The sequence below is a fragment of the Bufo gargarizans genome, chromosome 7 (assembly GCF_014858855.1).
Source record: "Bufo gargarizans isolate SCDJY-AF-19 chromosome 7, ASM1485885v1, whole genome shotgun sequence".
NCBI classification, from domain to species: domain Eukaryota; kingdom Metazoa; phylum Chordata; class Amphibia; order Anura; family Bufonidae; genus Bufo; species Bufo gargarizans.
This window is the reverse complement of record NC_058086.1, coordinates 51681520-51705245: the sequence shown is the minus strand read 5'-3', so window position 1 is coordinate 51705245 and position 23726 is coordinate 51681520. Positions and strand designations below refer to the sequence as shown.

Sequence of the window (23726 nt, the reverse complement as noted above, 5' to 3'; positions counted from 1 at the left end):
AAATTCCTGTAACACCCTCCGTTACACACCCTGCTGAATACAGCCCCAAGTCTTACATTTTCTGCCAGCGTAGTACAGTAGATCCAATGGGTGTGGAAAGGCAGTTCTTAATAGGGATGGTACAATGCACCTGAACTTCTAACCTCACCGCCAAATCAGCATAAAAATACAACCACCTGCTGCACTCCAGGACGCCGTCACACTGTAAATTGGAGCCACCGTCTTTCTCTTTGCTGCTGACAGCGACAAGAGCAAACTGAGTCTGGTCAAACTGGAAATATTTATTTAATGGAAATCACAGTCGGTGTAGTAGTCTCAAGGTTTGGTTCAGGACCAAATATTCATGCAGCAGTAGGGTGTCCGTTATTTGCAAACATTTGTGGGTAATTATGATGATGATGAAGGAAGTGCCACCCACTTGATTTTGACTCCTGGTGACCATGAGCATTGTGTTTCTCCAGAATCTCATACCTTTTCTTTGGGTCTTTATAGTCTTGAATGATGTGTTTATGACTTCAGTTATTGACTCCATTCACATTGTTCCTGGTCGTTCTTTCCTTCTTCAACTCTTTTGGCCGTATGTGCCTTCTCCAGTGACCTGGATCTTCTTCCAGTATAGTTGGGATAAAGCTTTGGCCTGGTTATTGTTGCCTCAAGTAGAAGATTCATATTGATCTGATCATCTAATGTGATTTGAGCAGTGGTTTGTCTAAGCCACAATCAGGTTGGCGCTGGCTGGATTTTGATGCGTAGTCTTCAGAATCTCCTTGTAATTCACTTTTGACCACTGCAAGGAGATATGGACATTATTGCTGAGATTCTGGATTGACAGTAGTTGCACTGAAGAAGCAGTAGCATAGCCAGGAATAGAGCAGAGGGTTGTCACAAGTGGAGAGGTCAGGATGCAACAGGACAAGTGGAGATAGTAGTGTGTGTAGCCAGGTGTAAGCCAAGGTCAGAGCATTGAATAAACCCAAGGATGAAGCAGGACAGATATCCAGGAGCAAGGCTGAGGTCTAGTACAGGGTCTGTCAGGAGTCAAGATCAGGATCACAATGCACATTAACAGGAGCCAGTTAATCAGCAGGCAAACTGATGCAGCTGTAGTTGCCTTTAAATAGGCCGTTTGATGTCTTCTTCCATGTCATCCTAATCCAACAGACAAAAGGTGGATTTAGACTGCCTGATTTTTGGGCAGATTATTGGGAATGACTGTTCCTGCAAACGCTTATCCCCGAAAATCTGTCTGTCCAAATGTACTGCCGATACCTCGATAAATGAGTGAAACGCTTGTTCATTGGGTGGGCTCGTCGTTTATGCAGGCACACCAATTATCATTTTTGGGTAGCAGGTCATGCTGTCTGAACAGCGATCTGCCCAAAAACAATGATTCTGTACGGGGACAGCCATAGCAATAGCCATCCCTCATCCTCATATGTGGAGGAGATTGCTGCATGTAAATGTGTCTCCTTCACTGAATGAGCAGCGGACTGTTGGGAAGTCAATCGGCTGTAACATCATGCGGTGGAAACCTACCTTAAGTGTTGGGGGCCAATCCAGAAGGGACACCGGAGACACTGCTGGAAAGGAGTAAGCATCCGGCTCCCTAGCGGTATTGTTGATACTCAAGAGAGTACAAAGCTGCATTCCCACCATGAAAAGTACAGCCGCTATATACACCAGTAGGCAAAGAGAAGGATGCATCTCTCGCACAAGCAACACGACCCCTGATCTGAAAATCACAGGTTATCCGAAGGGTAGTCTATCAAGTTCAAATACCTGGATAAATCTTAGAGTATTTTTCAGTGAATAGCACAACTCAGTAATTGATTTAATAGCCAGATAAATTACAGGATGGGGATGATCAGTTCTAGGCTTGTCCTCCACTGTCTCACATCAAGCAGTGTCGGTGCAGCTGATAATTCCTTCCAGTGGTGACTATGCTGTGATTTCATACTGCTTGCCTGCATGACGGAACGGCCCCATCACTTCTGCGCCTGATAAATGCTTTTAGCTTCATTGACCTGTACAATGGAGTGTGTGACACGACACAAATACCAGGCCAATCAATGTGCTATAAACACGCTGGCAGTTTGAGGTAAACCTCATTTACCTATATGTAAGATTTACATTATTGTCTAAACAGGAATGTCCTTGTGACGCCAGAATCCCGCACTGCGGCATGTAAGTTTATACAGCGGCTGCCATTTTTATATCAAGTATCTGAACACCGTATGTGCAGTCTACACAGTGGGGAATGTCTCATCGGAGCAGGAGACTACAAGTGGAAGGCTTTGTGTCTCTACAAGAATCATGTCCTATGGGAACTCTCACGTAGCGTCTCCATATTTCTGGAATGAGCCCTTAGTACAGAGATAAGAGGTACAGGAGGTTGGAAACATCTGGGACTATTGTAAGGGGTTGTATTCTCTGCTGTAGTAAAGGGAAGAGATTGCCATTGTAAGCAAGACATGAGGCGAACCGCGGTACCAGCAGCGATGGAGCAGAAGAGAATTCCCATGCTTAGTTTATTACTGCTATTTTTCATCATTTGGTTAGGCTGGTGTCAAATTATGGTGCATATATCACATATTCATGGTCCCAATTTACCCGACAATGGTGAAAAGATTTATTTTGGCCTCGAATATATACATTTTTCACCTGTATGTAATATTGCAGTCTGCTGCACTTTTGCCTATGGAGCCACCCAGCAAAAATATATACTGCATATTGTTTTTTAATTATTTTTTAACATGGCAACCAATGTATGCCAATATACAGCTGTACAATGGCATACGGTGAAGGCAAGAGTTGGAAATCCTAACATATACCTCCGCCATACACTGCAGATAGGCCCTTTTAATATGGTGTGCTCCATAGGTTTCTGTTTTCTTCCCTTTGCTGTCTGCTGCCATCTGTAACTTGGAGCCTTGTGCAGCTGAGTTAGGCCTCTTGCACACGAACGTGTGCTGGCAGTGCCCGTGCTGCGGATCGCAAATTGTGGTCCGCAATGCACAGGCACCGACCGTGGGAATGCCGCATGCGGATCGCGACCCCCATTCATTTGAATGGGGTCCGTGATCTGTCCATCCTGCAAAAAGATAGGGCAAGTTCTATCTTTTTGTGGTGCGGAAGCACGGAACGGAACCCTACGAAAGCTCTCCGTAGAGTTCTGTTCTGTGCTTCTGTTCCGCATCTCCGGATTTGCACATGGCCAGAGCCCCGTGTATTGCGGACCCGCCACATGCGGGCCGCAATATGGCTACGAGCAGCAAACGTTCGTGTGCACGAGGCTTTACACTGAGTGATAGAGATGTGCTGTACGATACTCTGTGCTGAGGAGTCTGATACACCAGCTCTGAAGAAGTCATTATAGGACATTATGGCTCATGTGGATTCTGCTCTTGCAGCTTTTCATCAGCATTGTACTCAAGATTGATCTCCAATGTCCTTACATTAGACGTCCACAGGTTTTATTACAGAGCATGACCTATGACTGTCTAACGGGTTAAACTGGTAAAGTGCCCATGAACATTACTTTAAAGAGGTCTTCTGGAATATTGATTACCTGTTCTGATGATAGGCCATTCATATCAAATTGTGAGATCTCACTCTCTGCACACCGGCCGATTAGTTATTTGAAGGCGCTGCAGTCGTCATGCAAGCACTGCTGCCTTTTCATTGTGCACATGGGGCTCCTGAACATTGTATGCACAGTAGTGGCGATGTAGGATATTGCGGCTTTGTCCCATTCAAGTGAATACCCTGCACTCTCTATTCTGCTGGTGCAGTCACTGTGTACATACATTACTTATCCTGTACTGATCCTGAGTTACATCCTGTATTATACTCCAGAGCTGCACTCTCCATTCTGCTGGTGCAGTCACTGTGTACATACATTACTTATCCTGTAATGAGCCTGAGTTACATCCTGTATTATACTCCAGAGCTGCACTCACTATTCTGCTGGAGTCACTGTGTACATACATTACTTATCCTGTGCTGATCCTGAGTTACATCCTGTATTGTACTCCAGAGCTGCACTCACTATTCTGCTGGTGCAGTCACTGTGTACATACATTACTTATACTGTAATGATCCTGAGTTGCATTCTGTATTATACTCGAGAGCTGCACTCACTATTCTGTGGTGCAGTCACTGTGTACATACATTACTTATCCTGTACTGAGCCTGAGTTACATCCTGTATTATACTCCAGAGCTGCACTCACTATTCTGCTGGAGTCACTGTGTACATACATTACTTATCCTGTACTGATCCGGAGTTACATCCTGTATTATACTCCAGAGCTGCACTTACTATTCTGCTGGTGCAGTCACTGAGTACATACATTACTTATCCTGTACTGATCCTGAGTTACATTCTGTATTATACTCCAGAGCTGCACTCACTATTCTGCTGGTGGAGTCACTGTGTACATACATTACTTATCCTGTACTAATCCTGAGTTACAAGAAACAAAAATGTTAAATAATAAAGAAGGGGGTCGTGCAGTCAGATGAGGTATATGTGATGTATAGACCCCCTCTGGCTATGCAATGCTTTAGAGTTGTGCCATCCTGCAGCTGCGTGGCCTCATGTAGACGCTGTGTGTTTAGACTGGGGGAGGCCACACACAGTGGGAATATATATGATGCCTTTCCCACTCTGAAGAACAGCTCTGATAAATGCCTTTTTGGTTAATTACAGCTCATACAGCAGAAAACCTCCAGCTCCTCAATGCTATCATTAAGGCCATTTTCACAGTCAGTATTGGGTCAGTATCTGTAAATCGAGGAGTGGAGCCTACGCAGAAAACATGTAATGAAATCCTTGAGCCTCTTCTGTGTTTTGGACACATTTCTCATTTTGGTTTACAAATTCTGACCAAACACATGTCCTAGTGACCTATGGGTAGATGAACAATACGTCTTATCATACAAGTCCTTACCTCTCTGGGCAGCGTACGGTATGACGCCATTCTGCCGTCTGAGCAAAGCATCGTCTGTGTGCACAGGGTAGTAGGGGGTTATCAATAACGCATCAGGAACTGGCCGTACGCATCTGTGCACACCTACAGCCAAATACGTTTTCTTTACTATTAATAACCCCATTTCCATGTGTCCTCAGATTCCCCAATTTCAGTAGAGAGACCTCTGCCCCCTACAATTTGACTGCACTTTAAGCCCCCAAGAAGGAAGGGAGGTCGGGAAAGAACCGCTCCTGCAGCTGATCCCCTGAATCTGTTTTAGAATCAGTATTTTAACAGCACTTTATCTCCTATTTTTCAGTTTTAGATTTCTGTAAAATATATAATATAAAGTAGATGATGATAAACTGTGATAGACTGCAATAATGCAAATAAAACCGCCAAACACACAGTTTTCAGCACAAAATGCAGTTTAATGATGATCCTGGTGCTAGACCCCCCCCCCCCCCTCCGGTGCTCCCACCACTCCTTAAAGACAGTGAGGGTCGTCTAGTGTTGGCTCTGACCAGTCTTTTGATGATATGAAATGTATTGCTGATGTTTGTGAGTCACATTTACATGTATGTTAGTACAGGAGCCGGGCCCGGGCTCAGATCATGCTTCCTGCCCTTGGAACATTAGGGCTGAGAATGATCCGAGCGAACAGGGTGACCGCTGCTCCATGTGCAAGGAATTCAAACACTGATCCATGGCGAAATTCTAACACTGATCCATGACCTAAAATTGTACAAGTTACCCACCCGTACCCCAATAATAACACACTCAAAGACAGACATAGATAGACTGAATATTGGTCCATCTACTTAGTAGCAGCATCAACAATGCCCCAACTCTGGACGGCCATGTTTTCTTCTCTTAACAGGGGAAGGAGCCTGCAAGAGGCAGCTAGAGATATGTCAGTGTGTGCATGTCTGCGTATGGATTGGGGTCCTCCGCCCATATCTCTGCCCGTGCAGTGCAGTCCCATGCTTGATGGATATCTAAAAATAATACTTTGTACATTCAGAATGTATGCGGTTCTCCATTCGTACCTTGCGTCCTGAACCGGAGGTACGTTTGGCACAAGGGATTCTTTTACATTTTAACAGTGTCGTCTTTTTGTGATAAAGTTATGTCTACTAAAAAACAAAACAGTTCTGAGAGAATATTGTTGTGGAGGCGGCCGTGGTCACTGCCTCCACTTCCTATGGCAGCAGCTTGTGTCGCTGTCCTATAGAACATCAAGCCCCCGATGGCATGCACGCCCGTCTGTCCAATGGGGCTCCTGCGATCAGCTCTGGTAATGGCTATTGTCCAGGATACGCTCTCTGCTCCGGTCAGATGCCACTAGTGAGGTCATTTATTACACGTGCTTTCACCATCTTCCTTAAGAAGTCTTTCTCTTTCTGAATATTATGGGTCCAAGACTGGATATTAGAAGAAAAAGAGGAAAAAGTCAGACGTGCAGAGTCATTCTGGGGGGATTCTTGACTTTATGCTACCTGAGATGAGAAGTAAGAGTTCCCACCTTATAAGATAATGCCAGACATTTCTACAGCAGCCACTACAGGCGAAATCCAGGATAAGATGTTGATGGACGCCTAAGTTAGCAGAGCTCTGCTCTGGCTCACAGCAGGTGTGCCTAGTTGGGGTACCCCTCTATATGATGCCCATATACCCTAATAGGGCGTACGCTTGTAAGTTCAAAGGAAATAATGATTTTTATATTTTTTGCAAGTGCCCCCAGCCTTCCTCTGTAACAGGGGATTCATACATGCCTGCTCTGTGCTGCCTCCCGCATGTCTGTTTGCATCTGCAGCAGCATAGGCATGGTCACATGCTCCACTGCAGCCAATGTCGCCACATGCCGCGCATCACTGCTAAAGCCAGTAATTGGCTGCAGTGGAGCATGTGACCATGCCCAGGGTCCTTCAGATGTAAATACCATGCAGGGACCGGAAGGGTGGGAGCAGGTAAGTATGAATCTCCTGTGTATGGAGAAAGGCTAGAGGCAGTTGCAAAAAAATAAAAAATCATTATTCCCAGAGAACCCCTTTAGGTGGTTGATGGTTTTACCAAAGATGAGAATTGTGCACACGGGCACCTTATGTCAGGCATGCTCAACCTGCGGCCCTCCAGCTGTTGTAAAGCTACAACTCCCACAATGCCCTGCTGATGGCTGTAGGCTGTTCGGGCATGCTGGGAGTTGTAGTTTTGCAACAGCTGGAGGGCCGCAGGTTGAGCATGACTACCTTATGTCATAAAGCCGGATCCGTCAGTCTTACCTCTTTAATGGCTGCCATCTTGATAGTCTCATAGTAGTGAAGAGGAGCATTGGGAAGGTTCATGTCATATCCAAATCCTGCTACCGCCACCTCGTCACAGTTATGTAGTGCCATTGTGATTGCCACACTGCCGAGCGTCGGGATGTTCTGTGTGTAATAAAGAGACAAGTGTAAGATGTAAGCCTCATCCATCAACAGCGTCCTGGTGAAAGACACGGCCGCAGAGGATATTCACCCGAGCGGCATCGATATCGGCCTGCCATGTATTCAGCAGGGCTACTAACTTCAGTGATAACACGGATCAAGTGACATCACATCCCCCTGGATTTTTTTTATTTGTATTTTTTTATTTATTGAAATATAAAACTTGCAATAAACGATGTATGTCAATCATTACTTAAGACATTGGGGAATTGCTGGTTGTAGTCATGTCTGCGAATCCTGACAGAAGACCGCAGAAGGATGCTCTTATAGAATTACCATCACTTCAACAAGGACAACTATCTATAGCAGCCGAAGAAATCTGTGCACATGTCAGACACATGGATTCCAGCATCGGCCCTCGCCATACATCGCTGGAGGTCTCTGCCGCGTCTGATGCTCACAGAATACCTTCTGCAGTATATATAGTGCATATGACTGATGTCAGGAAGCCAGTCTACAACCAGAAATACATCCTAATGCACAAGAACTCGATAGAGTATATTGACCTCAGAAACACAAGAGCTTGCAATCAGTATTTTTTTTCTGAATGATAGAACTTTTTTGAATGCTCATGAGATAAATCATCCCTTGTATTCTTATGGATATAGCATGGCTCGGCCTGGCTCCATTGTATATATGCCAAGGCTTGCCAGTCGCATGGATCTGAAGAGTTTTATAACATTCGTGGCCATGGGTGGCTCGTATTCACTTAGCAAAATAGTCATAATATCACATAACAGCTGGGTCACAATGCAAACGCCAAATAACGTCCTGTGACCGAGTATAAAAGAAAAGCTCAAAGGACCCACATACACATAATGGATTGCAAATCATCCTCCGGATAATGATATACCATTGTCATATGATATTTCCCTCTCAATACCTTGACTTGCAGAAGAAAGAGAGGTTATGCCTAATTCCTCAGTGTCCACGGAGGCCTGGCCAAACCAAGGGGACTGAGCAGATGGAAACACTAAATCAGCCGGGAGAGATTAATCGTCCATATGTCACAAGCCAGAGCTGGTGATAATCACTGCACGGGAGCTTAAGACACATAACAAACTCTTCATCTCATTCACTCATCCCAAGCAGCAGATCCATAATCTCATTGAATGCTTCCCAGGGACATGAGATGGCAACCCTGCTGCCGGATGCAAGGACCGGACAGTCTCCAGGAGCTCTACAGAGCGTGAAGAAAGCGGCTGCGCAGAGGATATCCTATGTATCGGACCATCATGGCCACAAACACAAGCTTTGCATTTGAAAGATGAATATTATTTTTTTTCCTCACCGAAGCATATTCCGCCCATTGAGGAGTCGATGCTGTGTCTTCCTTAGGGGAGTGCGGTGGCTCAGTGGTCAGCACTGTGGCTTTGCAGCTCTGCAGTTCTAGTTTTACCAGAAGCAACAGCTGCATGAAGAGTGTGTGTGTTTCAGAGGAAGGTTGAATGAAATGAGAGGCAGAAATCTGGGCAGAGCCCTGCAGGTAGCTGCAGAGTATCGATGACCTGTATGTATTGTATTTACTCGTGACACACCTATAAGCCTACTGAGCCATGGAAGTATAAAGAATTGCAGCACAAAATGCATCAAATCTATTAAGAGGCACAGTTTCAGGCGTAATTTATAGTAAATCTGATGGATTGCTGGAGGCCATGCTAGGTCGCGAATGATAGCGCAACTGCTGCGTGAAACTTCTAGAGTAAAACTGTTAATACATCTGCCCTACTGTGATGACCAGTTAGTGGATCGGCTAGGCATGGAGCCTGACAAGTCCCTGATTTCTATGGATAGACCATGACCCATAGGACTCGACCAGAGAATATGTGGTGGTCAATGAAAATGAAACTGCCGTCCATCATTGTTGTGTGCCCCAGAATAAGAGGATACCACAATGCTATATGCGTTTTGGAAATTGGACTGAAACGTAAAATATTATCTACACAGAACTTTATAGGGTTTGTCTTGAGTTATTAAGTGGCCGTATACCGTGGAGGTCAGTGATTGGCTGCAGTGGTCTCATGTGTATGCAGTCACGTCACTGCTGCAGCGAAGTGACCAAAGACTGGATGGAAGAAAAACAAAAATGGGTCTGGAAGTGGTGTGTGTCCTTAGAGGCAGTATGGCTTTTTATGTTATTACAGTCCCTGCCTTCAGCTACTTATTTTAAAGGGATATTCTCATATGGCACATTGATGACATATGCCATCAGTGTTAAATAAGTGCAGGTCCCACCTCTGGGACCCGTTCCTGTCTCCAGAACGGGGGATCCCCAAAGTGAGGGAGAGCACGCAGTGCTGGTGCATCTATGTAGGTTTCCATTTACTGCTATAGGAGTTCCGAAAATAACCAGGTCAGCGTGCTCAGTCCCATAGCGGTTACTGAAGAGTAGGGTTGAGTGAACTTGTGTTTTCAAGTTTGGTGTAAATGGTCTAAGAATTCCGTTATGGATTCCGCTACTATGGTCTGTGGTACCGTAATCCATAATGGGATTCTTAGATAACCTAAACCCGAACCTTGTACGCCACACTTGAAAACACAAGTTCGCTCAATACTACTGAAGAGCAAGCTGCGCAAGCATAGCCACCTCTCCATCCACCACTGTGGAACTGTTGGAATTACCCAAGCCGGAGCTCGGTTATTTTCAGAACTCCCTTAACAGCGAACAGGGGGTTGGCTGTTCATGCACAGATACTTTCCCTTCACTTCAGGGGCTCCGTTCTAGAGATAGGAGCGAGTTCCAGAGGTAGTACTCGCACCTATCTGACATTGATAGCATATCCTTGTGATATTCCATCAATTTCCCAGATAGGAATACCCCTTTTACTAACTCGTACACCAAAAAGGTAGCAAAAACTAATCGCCACTGTAATCAGGACAACACAAACCGTGAACAGTATCAGCACATACATGGGTAATGTCGGCCCTCAAGGTGGAATCACCTTCTGATAACCTCATTCACATTACCCTCTCAGGGTCAAGATAAAATCTGGTGCATTCTCGAAAATCATTTCACCATCGTTAACATTCAACTGTTTGTCTTCTTGACGCCTTTTTTGTTTTCTGCCTCTGGGGAAATGCAAATCAGAAGTATCCGGCCTTATAAAGCAAGGATTAGAGCGGCTTATCAGTTATTACACAGGAACCATCTATATGATATGTGGGGACAAAAGGACCATCAATCCTTCCATAGGATGACTCCTTTACCACAAAGGACAGCAGCTCTGGGCGCGGCTCTTCTTACTGACTCTTACTATAAAACACTCTTTCCAAAGGACATTTTTTGATATCACTCTTAATTCAGTGCATTTCCGTTCTCAAAGCTTCCCTGGCGTCTACAATCTTATGCAGTAAATGCATCGACCTCCAGCGATATAATGATAAGAGGTGATGGAGAGGATAGTTGGCACTTTATATAATGTCCACGCCAAGCAGAGGCTTGTATTTTTCATGCACTTCTCTTGTTTCCTGCCAGCACTTACCCCTCTGCCCATAAGTCCGTTGTTGAATGGCAGCCCGATAAAACTGAATGCAGCTTCTTGGATAAAGTATGGGTTGAGGATGCGAATCTCGTTTGGCTCTCGTGGGACTCGAGTGGCAACTGACTTCCAGAACCCATCTGAAGCGCTCTGAAAATGAGAACGGAAAGAATTATGAGAAACAGGCCATATATACAGCTGAGAGAGACACCCTACAGCCACCCGGTACTTCATAGCCCTCTACGCGTGTTACGCATCGCAAGACACTGTCCCACCCAGTACTGCTATATAATGCACAGGTGGAAGCACTAGTGGCATTACCTGCGCTTCTGCAGCAGACATGGTCACATTGGCACAAGAGGTCACCGCGCCTGTTACTAGGCAGGACACACTACAGCAATACCTAGCTAGTTCTGTGTTTGCAAAGGGTGTTCAGTATAGAATATTTATATATTATATTGCAGTATGTTAGTATATCAAGGAGCACTAGAGAAAGTGTATTCAAATAGAAACTTGACCCAAGGCCCATCCATACAACTGGAATGCAAGCCTCCATTCTTTACACTGCACCCAGTGACAATATACTGTATATGTCTATAGCCCTCAGAGCCTAGACCCTCGGTTATGACAAGTTGTATGTTGGGATGTTTGGCGTCTGCATTAGTGCTTCACTGTAGAGACCGAAAGTCCTGACTTCGGACTGTCACACACTGTCTCTCCAGATGCCAAGAGTCTGTAATTACTGATTTACACAAAAAGGTCTCTGAATCCGCTCTGACAGGTCTCTCTGACACGTCTCTGTGATCCATCAGCCTCGTGTGCACTTCGCACAGCTCACGTCTCCTTTAGTTCCTTTACAGGGAATGTGTCATCAGAAAATGACCTATTGTGTAAGGTAAGTTTTTATGTTACATTTATTTTTAAATAATTTTTCGTTATGTGTTTATCTTTTTTTTCCATTAAAAAAAATCCTATAATCCTGCATTTTTCGCGCTGGCCACTAAGCCTAATAATAGGCACGACTTCTTGGTCTTTACTTCTCTTTTCTCAGCAGTCATCTCATTATCATTACAGGCAGATTAACAATGACAGATGCCATCTAAATATCACAATAAGTGATATCACAGCTTCACCACGAACAAAATAATTTAGTGTGCAGGTTCTTGAGCTTTCTCACAGCTGCAGTCCCAAAAACAGGAGCAGGCCCGCACTCCCATAAAATTCAAATAAAACGCATAGGTATGGGTCCACGCTAATTGTTTTTCCCTAGAGGAATGTTCACAAGCAGTCACTCTCCTGGAGCCGTCTCTCCTTACTCCTGGCTTTCGGCTTCCTCGATCCCTGAACCGACAGAAACCTTTTCTTTAAGACCATTTCTTGCCACATCACATATACAACGTTTTTGTTTATCTCTGCCCGACCCGGGTTTCGCTACCAGCTTCGTCTGTTTTATTTGGATATCACAGCTTACCTGCTCCCTTCTGACCTCTGCACAGGTCACAGAGCATGTCAATGAGTCTCCTCCAAACTATTGTCTATGACCCATGGTGGCTGCAGTAAAGCAGCTCTCTAAATGCTGTATACAACAACTCAGGCAAGATGGCCGCCCACATAATCTTGTTCAGAAAATAGAATTAAAAAATTCTACAGAAAATAAAAACAGATTAGAAAAAAGTGTATGTGTCATTATATTGGCTTAAATAGCAGAAAATAATTGATGACACATTCCCTTTAAATGGACCTGGTAAACGTCAAGTGTTTGTTACTTTCATTGCAGCGTCCCTTCAGCATCTCGTTGTCGCCTTCACTTCCCATCTTTACCTCTTGCTTTCTTCTTCATTTCAGCCAAACCAATGAGGGAGAATTAACCAAGATGCATTTGTGTCTCCTTGGTTACAGACTATAAACAAGTAGTTTGCTCTCAGGTGTTAAGCCTGTATTACACTACCCGATTTTTTGGGGGTTGATCGCTATCAAGCATTTGTATAAACCCTTGTTAGCGATCATCTTGCAGTGTAATACCGCCGTCGATTGCCTGGTGAACGAGCAAACGCTAAATGATCAGGTAATCCAAATCTTTTGACATGTTAAAGAATTATTATTTGCAGGCAGCAGTTCATGGTGTCTAATAGCGATCTGCCGCCAGCAAACCAATATTCAGCATGGGGATGAGCGATGGCATAGTGAGGAGGAGATCGCTGCATGTAACAGCAGCAGTGCACTCTTGGCGGGTGGCAGGAACTGAACAGGCATTGCAGACAGCGCTGATATGGCGGGAGGTGTGATACTGGAACTAGTTGTGTGCCCAGGGTCTCCGGACAGTGGAATGAATGCTCCTATGATGCTGTTATCTCCAGCTACAAGTGATGGTGTGCAGGGCAGACGTCGTACTATGGATGGGGTGAGCGATATGCGTCAGGATACTTGATACTGTTATGTACGGCTTAGTATGTTGTGTGCTGGGGTACTCACAAAATGTGAATTCTCTCTACAGTAATAGAAAAGACTGACCGGTAAATGTAAGTCATTTACTTATCATGTCAGCCTGGAATATTTCTTCTCGCTATCTGTGTGTGGGTAAGCTGGGTGAGAACCTGAAGCTGTGTGGGAGAGTGGGACATGAAGCTGTACAGTAACAGTTCAAGAGATTTATCATCCATCAGTGACGGTCCGGCACTCATTACATTATTATATGCTCGTGGAATGCGGTGACATAACGCCATGTGCTATTATTGTGCAAAAGGAGTAAAAAAGAAACCCAAAACTACACATATTGGAATCGCTGTAATCACACTGACCCATTGAATGTCATGGAACCATGAACCAGACGTACAACAAGAGATGGGTGGAAATAAGAAGGCTTTATTGAAAATCAAGCCGTAGCTAAAGTCCAAACGGATGGCTAAACCGAAGCAGGGTCTTGCGTAGACGCAGGTCAGGAACCAGGAGGGTAGTCAGACAAAGCCAGGATCAGGAACCAACGGGGTAGTCAGACAAAGCCTGGATCAGGAACCAACGGGGTAGTCAGACGAAGCCAGGATCAGGAACCAACGGGGTAGTCAGACGAGGCCAGGATCAGGAACCAGAAGCAGCAGCAGTCTTTGAAGCATGTGCACACAGGAGGACCAAGCAAGGAACTGAAGCCACAGACCTTCTATATATATGAGCTGGGCATCCAGCTCCTCCCAGTGGGAAGGAGGAGCCGCAGGGTGGGAGGCTACAAGAAACCCAGAAACCAAGATGGCCGCCAGCACATGTCAAACGAAGGAGAACAGTGAGAAGGTAAGACCATGACATTGAATAACAGTAACACACTAGTTATGCTGCATGGGAAAAGCTGCAAATCTAAAGTGCAAAAAACAATGATGGAACTGTTTTTTCTTCTCCTGTTACCACCCCAAAAAAGGTAATAAAAATTAATAAGTTGTATGTACCCCAAAATGGTGGCACTAAAAAATACAGTTCACATCCCAAAAAACAAACCCTCCTATGACTACATTCAATTTGTTCCCCTGCTGTTCAGTTAGCGCACAAGTATTTCTTAGTTTGATTCTTGGCTGATTACTAGGTACGGGGTGATAAGTTTATGCATCGTTCAGTAATGTGGAAATCTGATTCCTCTCCAGTGCAGTATAAAAAATGTCTGTTCATCAAAAATGATGAATCTCAGAGCAAATAGATGAAATACTGGCAAGTGTGCACCAAAAGAATGAGGTGTGAGCGTGTTTAGTGCATTGTAAATATGAGCAGAATACAGGCCATCCGGCCATGTGGGCTGCCACATAATAAAAGGTTCGGTCTACGGGGGTCAGTCACATCTGCACTTACACAGCAATTGTTATCCTTGTACAAAGAGCTGGGAAACCAGTAAAGTCATTTCTGGTAACAGCGTCGTCAGTAAAGCCAAAGCTACTGGGTTCATGAACGTGACCATAAGAACGTCTTGTGGTGGTTTTACTGCTCTATTATTCTCATCCTTTAAATAGAAATAGTTGGGCGCCGGCAGCTGATTCATATTGCCCTGAAAACCAGACATGGCAGATTTATGGAGACATTCCCTTTAAGACAGGGGCCACATTGAGACTGCGTAGCTTGCACAAATCTTATATCAAACTATGTCCAAACCTTTTAAGTTGTCTCCGGGACTAATGGACTTTGCGCGGCCTCAAGGTTACCCTTTTTCACATTGTGAATGTGTGCAGTAATGCTGCAGGGTAGCCCTATGTGATCCAGCTCATCCATCACTGGTGCAATGAATGCTAGTGTTTACAGAGGACCTGTTATTTTGGCAAAGACTTGGTAATAATTAGTTGGTAATAGTTAGGGTGCGTCCCCATGGTCAGGTATCGGCATGTAGTTTTGGGAGTCAAAATCAGGAGTGGATCATAAAAGGGAGAAAGTATACAGGACAGATACGGCTTTTCTTTATTGAATTCTGAATGCAGATACCTGACTGTGTGGCCGTATCCTAATAGTAATGTTGTATAGAATAGCGGGTCTATTAAACTCCACAGACCAGGTAAGTGGTCCCTCTACCCCCTGAAAACGTCCCTACAAGGCTTTAAAACAAGATGTTGTTATTTTGGCTGTAAGGTCTAGGGGTGCACTAGAGAAGAAGCCGGGCAGGACAAGTGCTGATTCTGCAGAAACTTTTCACGGTAAAAGGGCTTATCAGATATTCTGTTAATTTATTATACATCCCAACATTAAAAATGCCTAGTTTTCTCTATACTGTGCATGATATTGGATAGGGCAGGTGGAACATAGCGCCATAGCGCTGTCAGTGGTGCTACTAACGCCAGGTCTAGTCTGTGAACAAGCCCCGGCTAATCTATCTGCTTATAAAAGCTGTGTATTCAGGATGAGGGGCAGACCTTGCATCATAGGATCTTCTGCTTAGATCTGAAGAAGGTCAGGGAATTGACACGTGAGCTAACGGGTCATTCAGCACGACGGTCCTGTGATGATGTCACTTACAGTAATCGCTGGGAATTGTAGCCTCAGTGTAAGTTCTTACTTTCTCAGATTACAGCGATGTTGAAACATTTTTGGCTTCTGATCTAAAACTCTTAATTTCTCTGGGTAAGATTCTCTTTATTCTGGCTTTAGTATGCCACAGACTACAGACACACGCCCAAGGTAACGTAATTATAGTCGTGAGAATTTGGATTTATACAATGGTCTTGTGTGGCCGACTCGCTGCCGTCAGCTATTAATTAGGTGTATGAACATTTGTGTTACGCAGAAGAGTGACATCTCCTCGAGCAAACACAATCCATACTACTGGCAGCGGGCAACCAAAAGGAGCAGGAAATCCTGACAGTATGTGAGGAACGAGGAGAGACCTTAGATGAACCCTAAGACTCTGGAAAGTGACAAGATGAAGTGATCATGATGATTGGTTTCTGTACGTCAAGTAAAGACAGAAGCAGCAGCAATGCACAAGAGACAGCAAGTGAAGGCAGAGGAGTGGTCCCTAATATCCACATCAGATAGTTAGAGACGCTGCCTGCATACACCGTTCTCTCCTGAAATGTGCTAACGAGCAAGGAGATGAATAAATGAGTAAACAGATGGCAAGTCGTAGAAGATTCCTCCTGGTTGGGAGCTCTATTTAAAGCCTATGTCTACCTCTGATTTGCAGTCTCATTTACACCAGACACTGTATAGTAGTCTCGTCTGCACATGCAGATGTGCCTGGTAATCTCTTCCAGGAGGCTATGCCTGATATATTCATTAAATAAAGGTTACACAACAAAAAAACATACAACAACCCAATAATGGGGGTAAAATACATCTAGAAAACCCCCTCAATAGCGAGCTGACTCTATATAAACAGAATAACCTACATAAAGACACCGGAGTCTCTGTAGCTCAAAATATAGAACAATCTTTATTGACCAAATATACATAACATCAATGTATAGTGCGGTACTACCTGGGGGGAAATCTGAAGATACAATCACAATAATTACTAGATTAGAGTAGTAACTAAATAGATATTGTAGTAATTAATAGCAAATGCTAAAACATATATCAGTCATATCCTATAAGTAGCCCTCTTCCTCAAAAATGACCAGTAAATAGATTATAAAAACCGTACCGCACTATACATTGATGTTATGTATATTTATTCAATAAAGATTGTTATATATTTTGAGCTACAGACTCAGGTGTCTTTATGTAGGTTGGCCTATTCAGTGGGACGAGCTGCATAGCCGGCACAGCCTCCTGTACGAGAGCTGATGTGTACAGGGGAGCCGCACGTTCTGATCTGTGGAGACCCCTGAGCTTACATCAATGATTAAATGTTAATGGTCTGTGCCAAGTCCTAGAGAACCCATCACAATGCAGCCTCCATGTGGATCAGCCGACCGCTGCCGCTCCTGCATCTAGCACCCCTGGCTGATTTTGCCAGAAAGCCCAGCCAACTAAGTATTCAGATGACCGGCTGTCCATATGTAGTACAGAACGGCAGCCATTCTTATTGATAGTGGCTCTTTCTTCCAGGTCATAGATGGAGAATCTTGAGGTGGGGACCCCACTCTATGACTTCCATATTCTTAGTTATCTGCACTGCGCCGCGCTCCTGTAGCCTCATCCATCTCCTTAAACGTCATTCATTGATTAAAAAGTTAGTTATAACGTCAAGGGCCAGAGGCCTGCCGGCCGGGAATGTGTTGTCAGACTTGGTCTCATGAGAAGACCGCAGTGTCCTTCTTGTTGAAAGCTCCACATTTATTTACAAGGAATGGTTTCTGTTTGGAATCTGTGAGAGCGTGGGAGGTGGGCGCTGCACCCTGACTTTTCTGAGACCAGGCAGCTGTTTCCTATTTCTCCAAGCATCTGTACTCTGGTGGCTGCAAGTCCACGTCTGGACGCACACGACTCCACTCTATATGCACTGATATTTTATTCTATCACTTGTTTATTTGTATTTATTTAATTTTTTTAATTCAGTGACATTTTTGTGCTTTACGTAACAATTCCCCTGCTACGGCGCTGTGTACGTGCTTTCTCATGTAGCCCAGTATTTTCACAGATCAGAATGTTGATGAATTAAAATGAACGCTGTAATTTCCCTGAAGGCAAAGTGCACCGTCATACATCAACCAGGAGGCTACAGTGACTGCATCACACACTATCCTTATCTCGGTCATCCTCACGTAATGGCTCTTTCCTAAAATTCTACCAATTCCCATGTCTGTCCATCCTGAAGAAGGAACAGAGGTCACTAACCTCAGCCTCTGTGCAATTTATGAGATTAAAAAACAGGAGAGAAGCTTAATAAATTGCCCATTTGTGTTCAGATACGTCTCCAGTCTGCAAACTCGGCCAAGAAATACAAAAAAAAAAAAACCTTGTCTGAGACTCTCCAGATGCCACAGTGACATTTCTTAGTGTGGTATGACCGACAAGGGTGAGGTGGCAACTCTGAGACACTCACATTTTGTAAAAAGTTTCCATTTGTTGAGTAAAAGGCAATACAATTATCTGTGAGCAATAGTTAAAAAAATATTAGCCTCTAAATAGGAATGCTGGAAAAAAAGATCCATGTCGTATTTACAGGAGGAAAAGTTATCAAAGAGTAAAGATCAATTGCGGATTTACAAGTTGTGCTCATAAGTTTACATACCCTTGCAGAATTTATAATTTCTTAACCATTGAATGATAACAGATACTTTTCTGTCACTCGTGGTTAGTGGTCGGACGAAGCCATTTATTGTCAAACAACTGTGTTTACTCTTTTTAAATCATAATCACAACACAAACTACCCAAATGACCCTGATCAAACGTTTACATACCCCAGTTCTTAATACCGTGTATTCCCCCCTTTAACATCAATGACAGCTTGAAGTCCTTTGTGGTAGTTGTGGATGAGGTTCTTTATCTTCTCAGATGGTAAAGATGCCCATTCTTCCTGGCAAAAAGCCTCCAGTTCCCCTAAATTCTTGGGCTGTCTTGCATGAACTGCAGGTTTGAGGTCTCCCCAGAGTGGATCAATGATATTGAGGTCTGGAGACTGAGATGGCCACTCCAGAACCTTCACTTTATTTTGCTGTAGCCAAGGACAAGTCGACTTGGCTTTGTGTTTTGGATCATTGTCATGTTGGAATATCCAAGTGCGCCCCATGCGCAGCTTCCGGGATGATGAGTGCAAATCTTCCTCCAGTATTTGTTGATACATTACTGCATTCATATTGCCATCAATTCTGACCAATTGTCCTGTGCCTTTTGTAGCTCACACATCCCCAAACCATCAGCGATCCACCACCATGTTTCACAGTAGGCACGGTGTACCTTTCATCATAGGCCTTGTTGACTCCTCTCCAAATGTAGCTTTTATGGTTGTGTCCAAACAGTTCAATTTTAGTCTCATCACTCCAAATGACCTTGTGCCAGAAGGTTTGAGGCTGGTGTCTGTGCTGTTTGGCATATTGTAAGCGGGATACTTTGTGGCATTCGCATAGTAATGGCATTCTTCTGGCAACTCGTCCATGCGGCCCATCTTTCTTCAAGTGCCTCCTTATTGTGCATCTTGAAACAGCCGGACCACATTCTTTCAGATAGTCCTGTATTTCACCTGAAGTAATTTGTGGGGTTTTTCCTTGTATCCCGAACAATGTTTCAGGCAGTTGTGGCTGAAAGTCTTGTTGGTCTACCTGACCGTGGTTTGGTTTCAACAGAACCCCGACTTTTCCACTTCTTAATTAGAGTTTGAACACTGCTGATTGGCATTCTCAAGTCCTTTGATCAGGGGCGTACATAGAAATCATTGGGCCCCATAGCAAGAATCTTAATGGGGCCCCACTAACTCCGTCCACTGACCCATCCCACCACCTGCCCTGGCTTCTCCCCTGCCATACCCCCAGCAGTTGCAGCCGTGTAGACATTAGGAGCTACTTTCACACTTGCGTTTCTATTTTCCGGTATTGAGATCCGTCATAGGGTCTCAATACCGGGAAAAAACCCGCTTTTGATTGTCCCCATTCATTGTCTTAGGGCACTTTCCACTATAAGCAGCACACAAGCACAGCTCATGGGGGGGGGGGGGGGCTATGGTGGTGCTGGCATAATAGAATACCAGTGCCACCATAGCCCCCCTTACCTTATGAACTGTCAGAACCTCCTAATGCATACCTCAGCTGCTGCAGAACATGAAAAGCTTCGTTCACATCTGTGTTGGGGCCTCATTCGTGGATCAAGTCATAAATGCTAGACACAATTTTATAGCCTGGAAGATGGAAACCTGACAGATCTCATCATAGTCAGCGGGATCCGTCGGGTGTTGTCGTCCATGAAGCGCCAGATCTGGAACTGCAGTGATTTTCGTTGATTTGCTCCTATGACGGCAGAACAGCGAACGTCACCAGCACAGATGTGAACAAGTAATACACACCTCAGCTGCTGCAGAACATTATAATAGTGACAAGGGAACTACAAGTCTCATCATCACCAGATTATTATTGGAAATTAGGGAGCAACACAGGGAGAGGTGAAAGTGGAGAGAACTACAATTTCCAGCATGTCCAGGCTGTTATGATCAGATACAAGTAGATATTACACAGAGTATAAGGCCGGGTTCATATCACCGTTTAGTTTTCAGTTCTTCTGATCCGTCAGATGAACAGAAAAATAAAGAAAAAAAATGATCCTGTATTTCAAGCATCAGTTCTGCACATTTGGCATCCGTTTATGCCATATCTGTCGGAGATCCGTTATTTTAGACAAAAAAAGTCCTGCATGCAAAACGGAAAACTAAACTGTGATGAGAATCCAGCCTAAGAAAAGAGAATTACAACTCTCAGCATGTCCAGATTATAGGACATCATCTAGTTGTACCAGGTAAGAGCTTTAAAAAGAAATAACTATAACCCCCAGTATGGCCAGACTTATTATGGGGCATCAGTATACATTTAAAAGAGGGGGTATAGGAGGAGAGAACTACAACTCCCAGCATTACCAGCCTGTACTAGGGCATACGTTTAAATTACATTGAGAAACATATAATACGACAAAACTACAACTCCCAGCTTTTCTAGGATGTTATGGGTTATCCCAGAACACCACTAACCTCTCCTCCAGGCACCACACAGAAGCTCTGCCCCCTCACAGTGATATGCCACAGGTCTTCCACCAGTCCTCTGCACTGGTCACATGATGATGACATCACCAAAGGTCCTTTAGACTTCTGCTGCTCTGCTATTTATTGGCTTCCTGCACTGTGGTCACATGATTGATGACATCACCAAAAGTCCTTCTCCACCTCTTACTTTCTCAGGTAGCCATACAAGTGTAATTAGTGGGCGGGGCCTATCCTCCACTGCGGGCCCCCTTCCCCCAGGGGCCCCATAGCAGCTGCGTGGTCTGCCTCTATTGGAGGTACGCCACTGCCTTTGATATTTTCTTATATCCCTTTCCTATTTTATAGAGTTCAACTACCTTTTCCCGCAGATCCTTTGACAATTCTTTTGCTTTCCCCATGACTTAGAATCCAAACATCATCAGTGCAGCAGTGGATGAAAGATGCAAGGGTCTGTCAGGAGTCAAGAAAGTCATTGACCTTTTATACACCCACTAATTACAAGCAAACAGATCACAGGTGAAGATTGTTACCTTTAATAGCCATTGTGACCCTTTTGTGTCAAGTTGTATGCATGTAATCAGGCCAAATCACCAGGGTATGTAAACTTTTGATCAGGGTCATTTGGGTGGTTTGTGTTGCGATTATGATTTTAAAAAAGTAAACAGTTGTTTGACAATAAATGGCTTCCGACAACCGCTGAACATGAGGGAAAGAAAAGTTTTTGTGTTATCATTCATATTCTGTGAACAATGGTTAAGAAATCATAAATTCTGCAAGTGGCCCATCAATATCAAACTATTATTGACCCTGAGCTCCCTGCCCTGACCCTTGGACTAACTTTGGATTGCACAAACTCCACCTGCCCTGACCTTGGCTTGTTTCTCTCTGTGGTTTTGCCCAATCTCTCAGTGTTTTGCCTCGGTGTCTTTTAACCCCTATGGGTCAGCAGTCTACTAAACAGAAACTACTGTAGCCTGGTGGTTCCCCTGCAGCAGGGTACAGATCCTTGTATAGGGGTTAAAGGGTGAATACCAGAGGGTTTCCAGGATAAACCCCTTAGGAGAAGCTACAAGCCAAATCTGTTCAGTAGGCACAGCGGATCCACATACAAATAGTAGTGGTAACAGCAGTTAGGCCAGGGACTACAAAGTGAGGTGACATCTACTACAGCCCTATCGACAATGTCGCAGCTCCATCCTCGACTAGTAAATAATCTGGTTGGTGAGTATACACTAACTGTATCATCGTAGGCGCCAGTGAGCTTAGGAACATACCACTTTCTCCTTGTAAACAATGTATTTCAGCCATTTGAAATCTTGCCACTTAAATCCAGCGAGGACAAAAAGGGAATCTTTCTCATACTGTTCAAGTTTCTGAATGGCTCCTTCAGGATATGTGATTCTCAGTGTGGTTTTACTCCCCACGTCCTTCTCAAACCCTTTCACTGGTGCAGAATTCAGCCTGAAACAGAGGGAAAGCCATATGTCATGAGTGACCCAATGAGTGACCCAATGAATGGTCATGAATGTGGAGAGAACTTACCGAACCACAACCTCGTACTCGTCAATCTTAGATCCCAGAGATTTGTTGACGAGCACCCCTCCGTTCCCCACAATGATGCATCGCCGACAGTTTAGGCTAAAGAAAAATGGAAATAAGTCTCGTTTAGGTCGACCCCAGGAAGACAATAACAACTGTTGTGTAGATCTCATCGGTTTACTAGCCCTGTCTAATATGCAGACAGCGATTTGCAAAATAAGGATGACGTTTGCGTTCCATCTTTCATTTATTTTTTTGGCAGACTTATTGACTTTCAACGGTCTGTGGTCTGCATTATCAAGATCTCTGCTTGCTTCTAGTGAATAAGATTATTGTTTAAGTCTTGAGGCTGAAAATCTGCATAGACCAAGTACTTCAGAGAGCTGAGAGTTTGCTACTGTTGTATTTGGTCTAGAATGGGCTTGATAAAGGTGAGAAGCGCAGCGTCTGTGGATCTTTGAGATGCTATCGGTAAAAAAAATCAGTGCAAAGAGTCTGGAAGAAAAAAGAAGGTTGTGACTGAAGCATCTTCTAGGATGTGACCGTCTTAGGACACCTGGAATATATGTGTCAGAAAGCAGGGCTACATGATGAATGTGTGAGAAGGTTTGTGTAAGATGCCTAAACAATGTATGCACATTATAGCAGGGCCGCCCCGTAGATTATAACACTCCTCGTCCTATGTAAATAAGCACAGTGAATTATGGCTGAATCATGGTGAGTGGGGGGAGGCAGTAATAATAATACCGTCCATGTGTTAGAGGAATGTGCCTCGTCTACTCCATTCTCCTGACTCATTATGAGACTCACCATTAGGGCTCATGCACACAAACGTATTTTATGTCTGTGTCTGTTCCGTTTTTCTTGCATCCCGTATGCAGAACCATTAACTTCAATGGGGCCGCAAAAAAAAAAAAAAAGGAAGTGACTCCATGTGCATTCCGTATCCATATGCCCACAAGTCCTTACCACAAAAAAAATAGAACATGTCCTATTCTTGTCCGATTTGCGGACAAGGACAGGCATTGTTACAATGGATCCACACAAAAAAAAACGGATGTAACACAGATGTGATCCGTTTTTTTCCTGCGCATCTGTGTTTTGCAGATCGCAAACTACATATAGTCATGTGCATGAGTCCTTATACTGTATTAGGACTCAT

The 23726-nt window shown here is 44.2% G+C and overlaps 1 protein-coding gene across 9 annotated transcripts in view; it reads right to left on the bottom strand.

The window, feature by feature from the left end:
• Positions 1-5382: 5382 nt before the first annotated feature.
• Positions 5383-23726, bottom strand: part of ST3GAL3 (ST3 beta-galactoside alpha-2,3-sialyltransferase 3) — a 308463-nt gene continuing 290119 nt past the window's right edge. For all 9 annotated transcript variants that reach the window (XM_044301369.1, XM_044301368.1, XM_044301371.1 and 6 more), the window contains 5 exons: positions 22568-22663; positions 22300-22486; positions 10941-11087; positions 7255-7401; positions 5383-6396 (listed from right to left, as the gene is read on the bottom strand). In XM_044301369.1, coding sequence (XP_044157304.1) covers positions 6307-6396; positions 7255-7401; positions 10941-11087; positions 22300-22486; positions 22568-22663 — 667 coding nt within the window. In that variant the 3' untranslated portion in view covers positions 5383-6306. The remainder of the gene's footprint in view (positions 6397-7254; positions 7402-10940; positions 11088-22299; positions 22487-22567; positions 22664-23726) is intronic.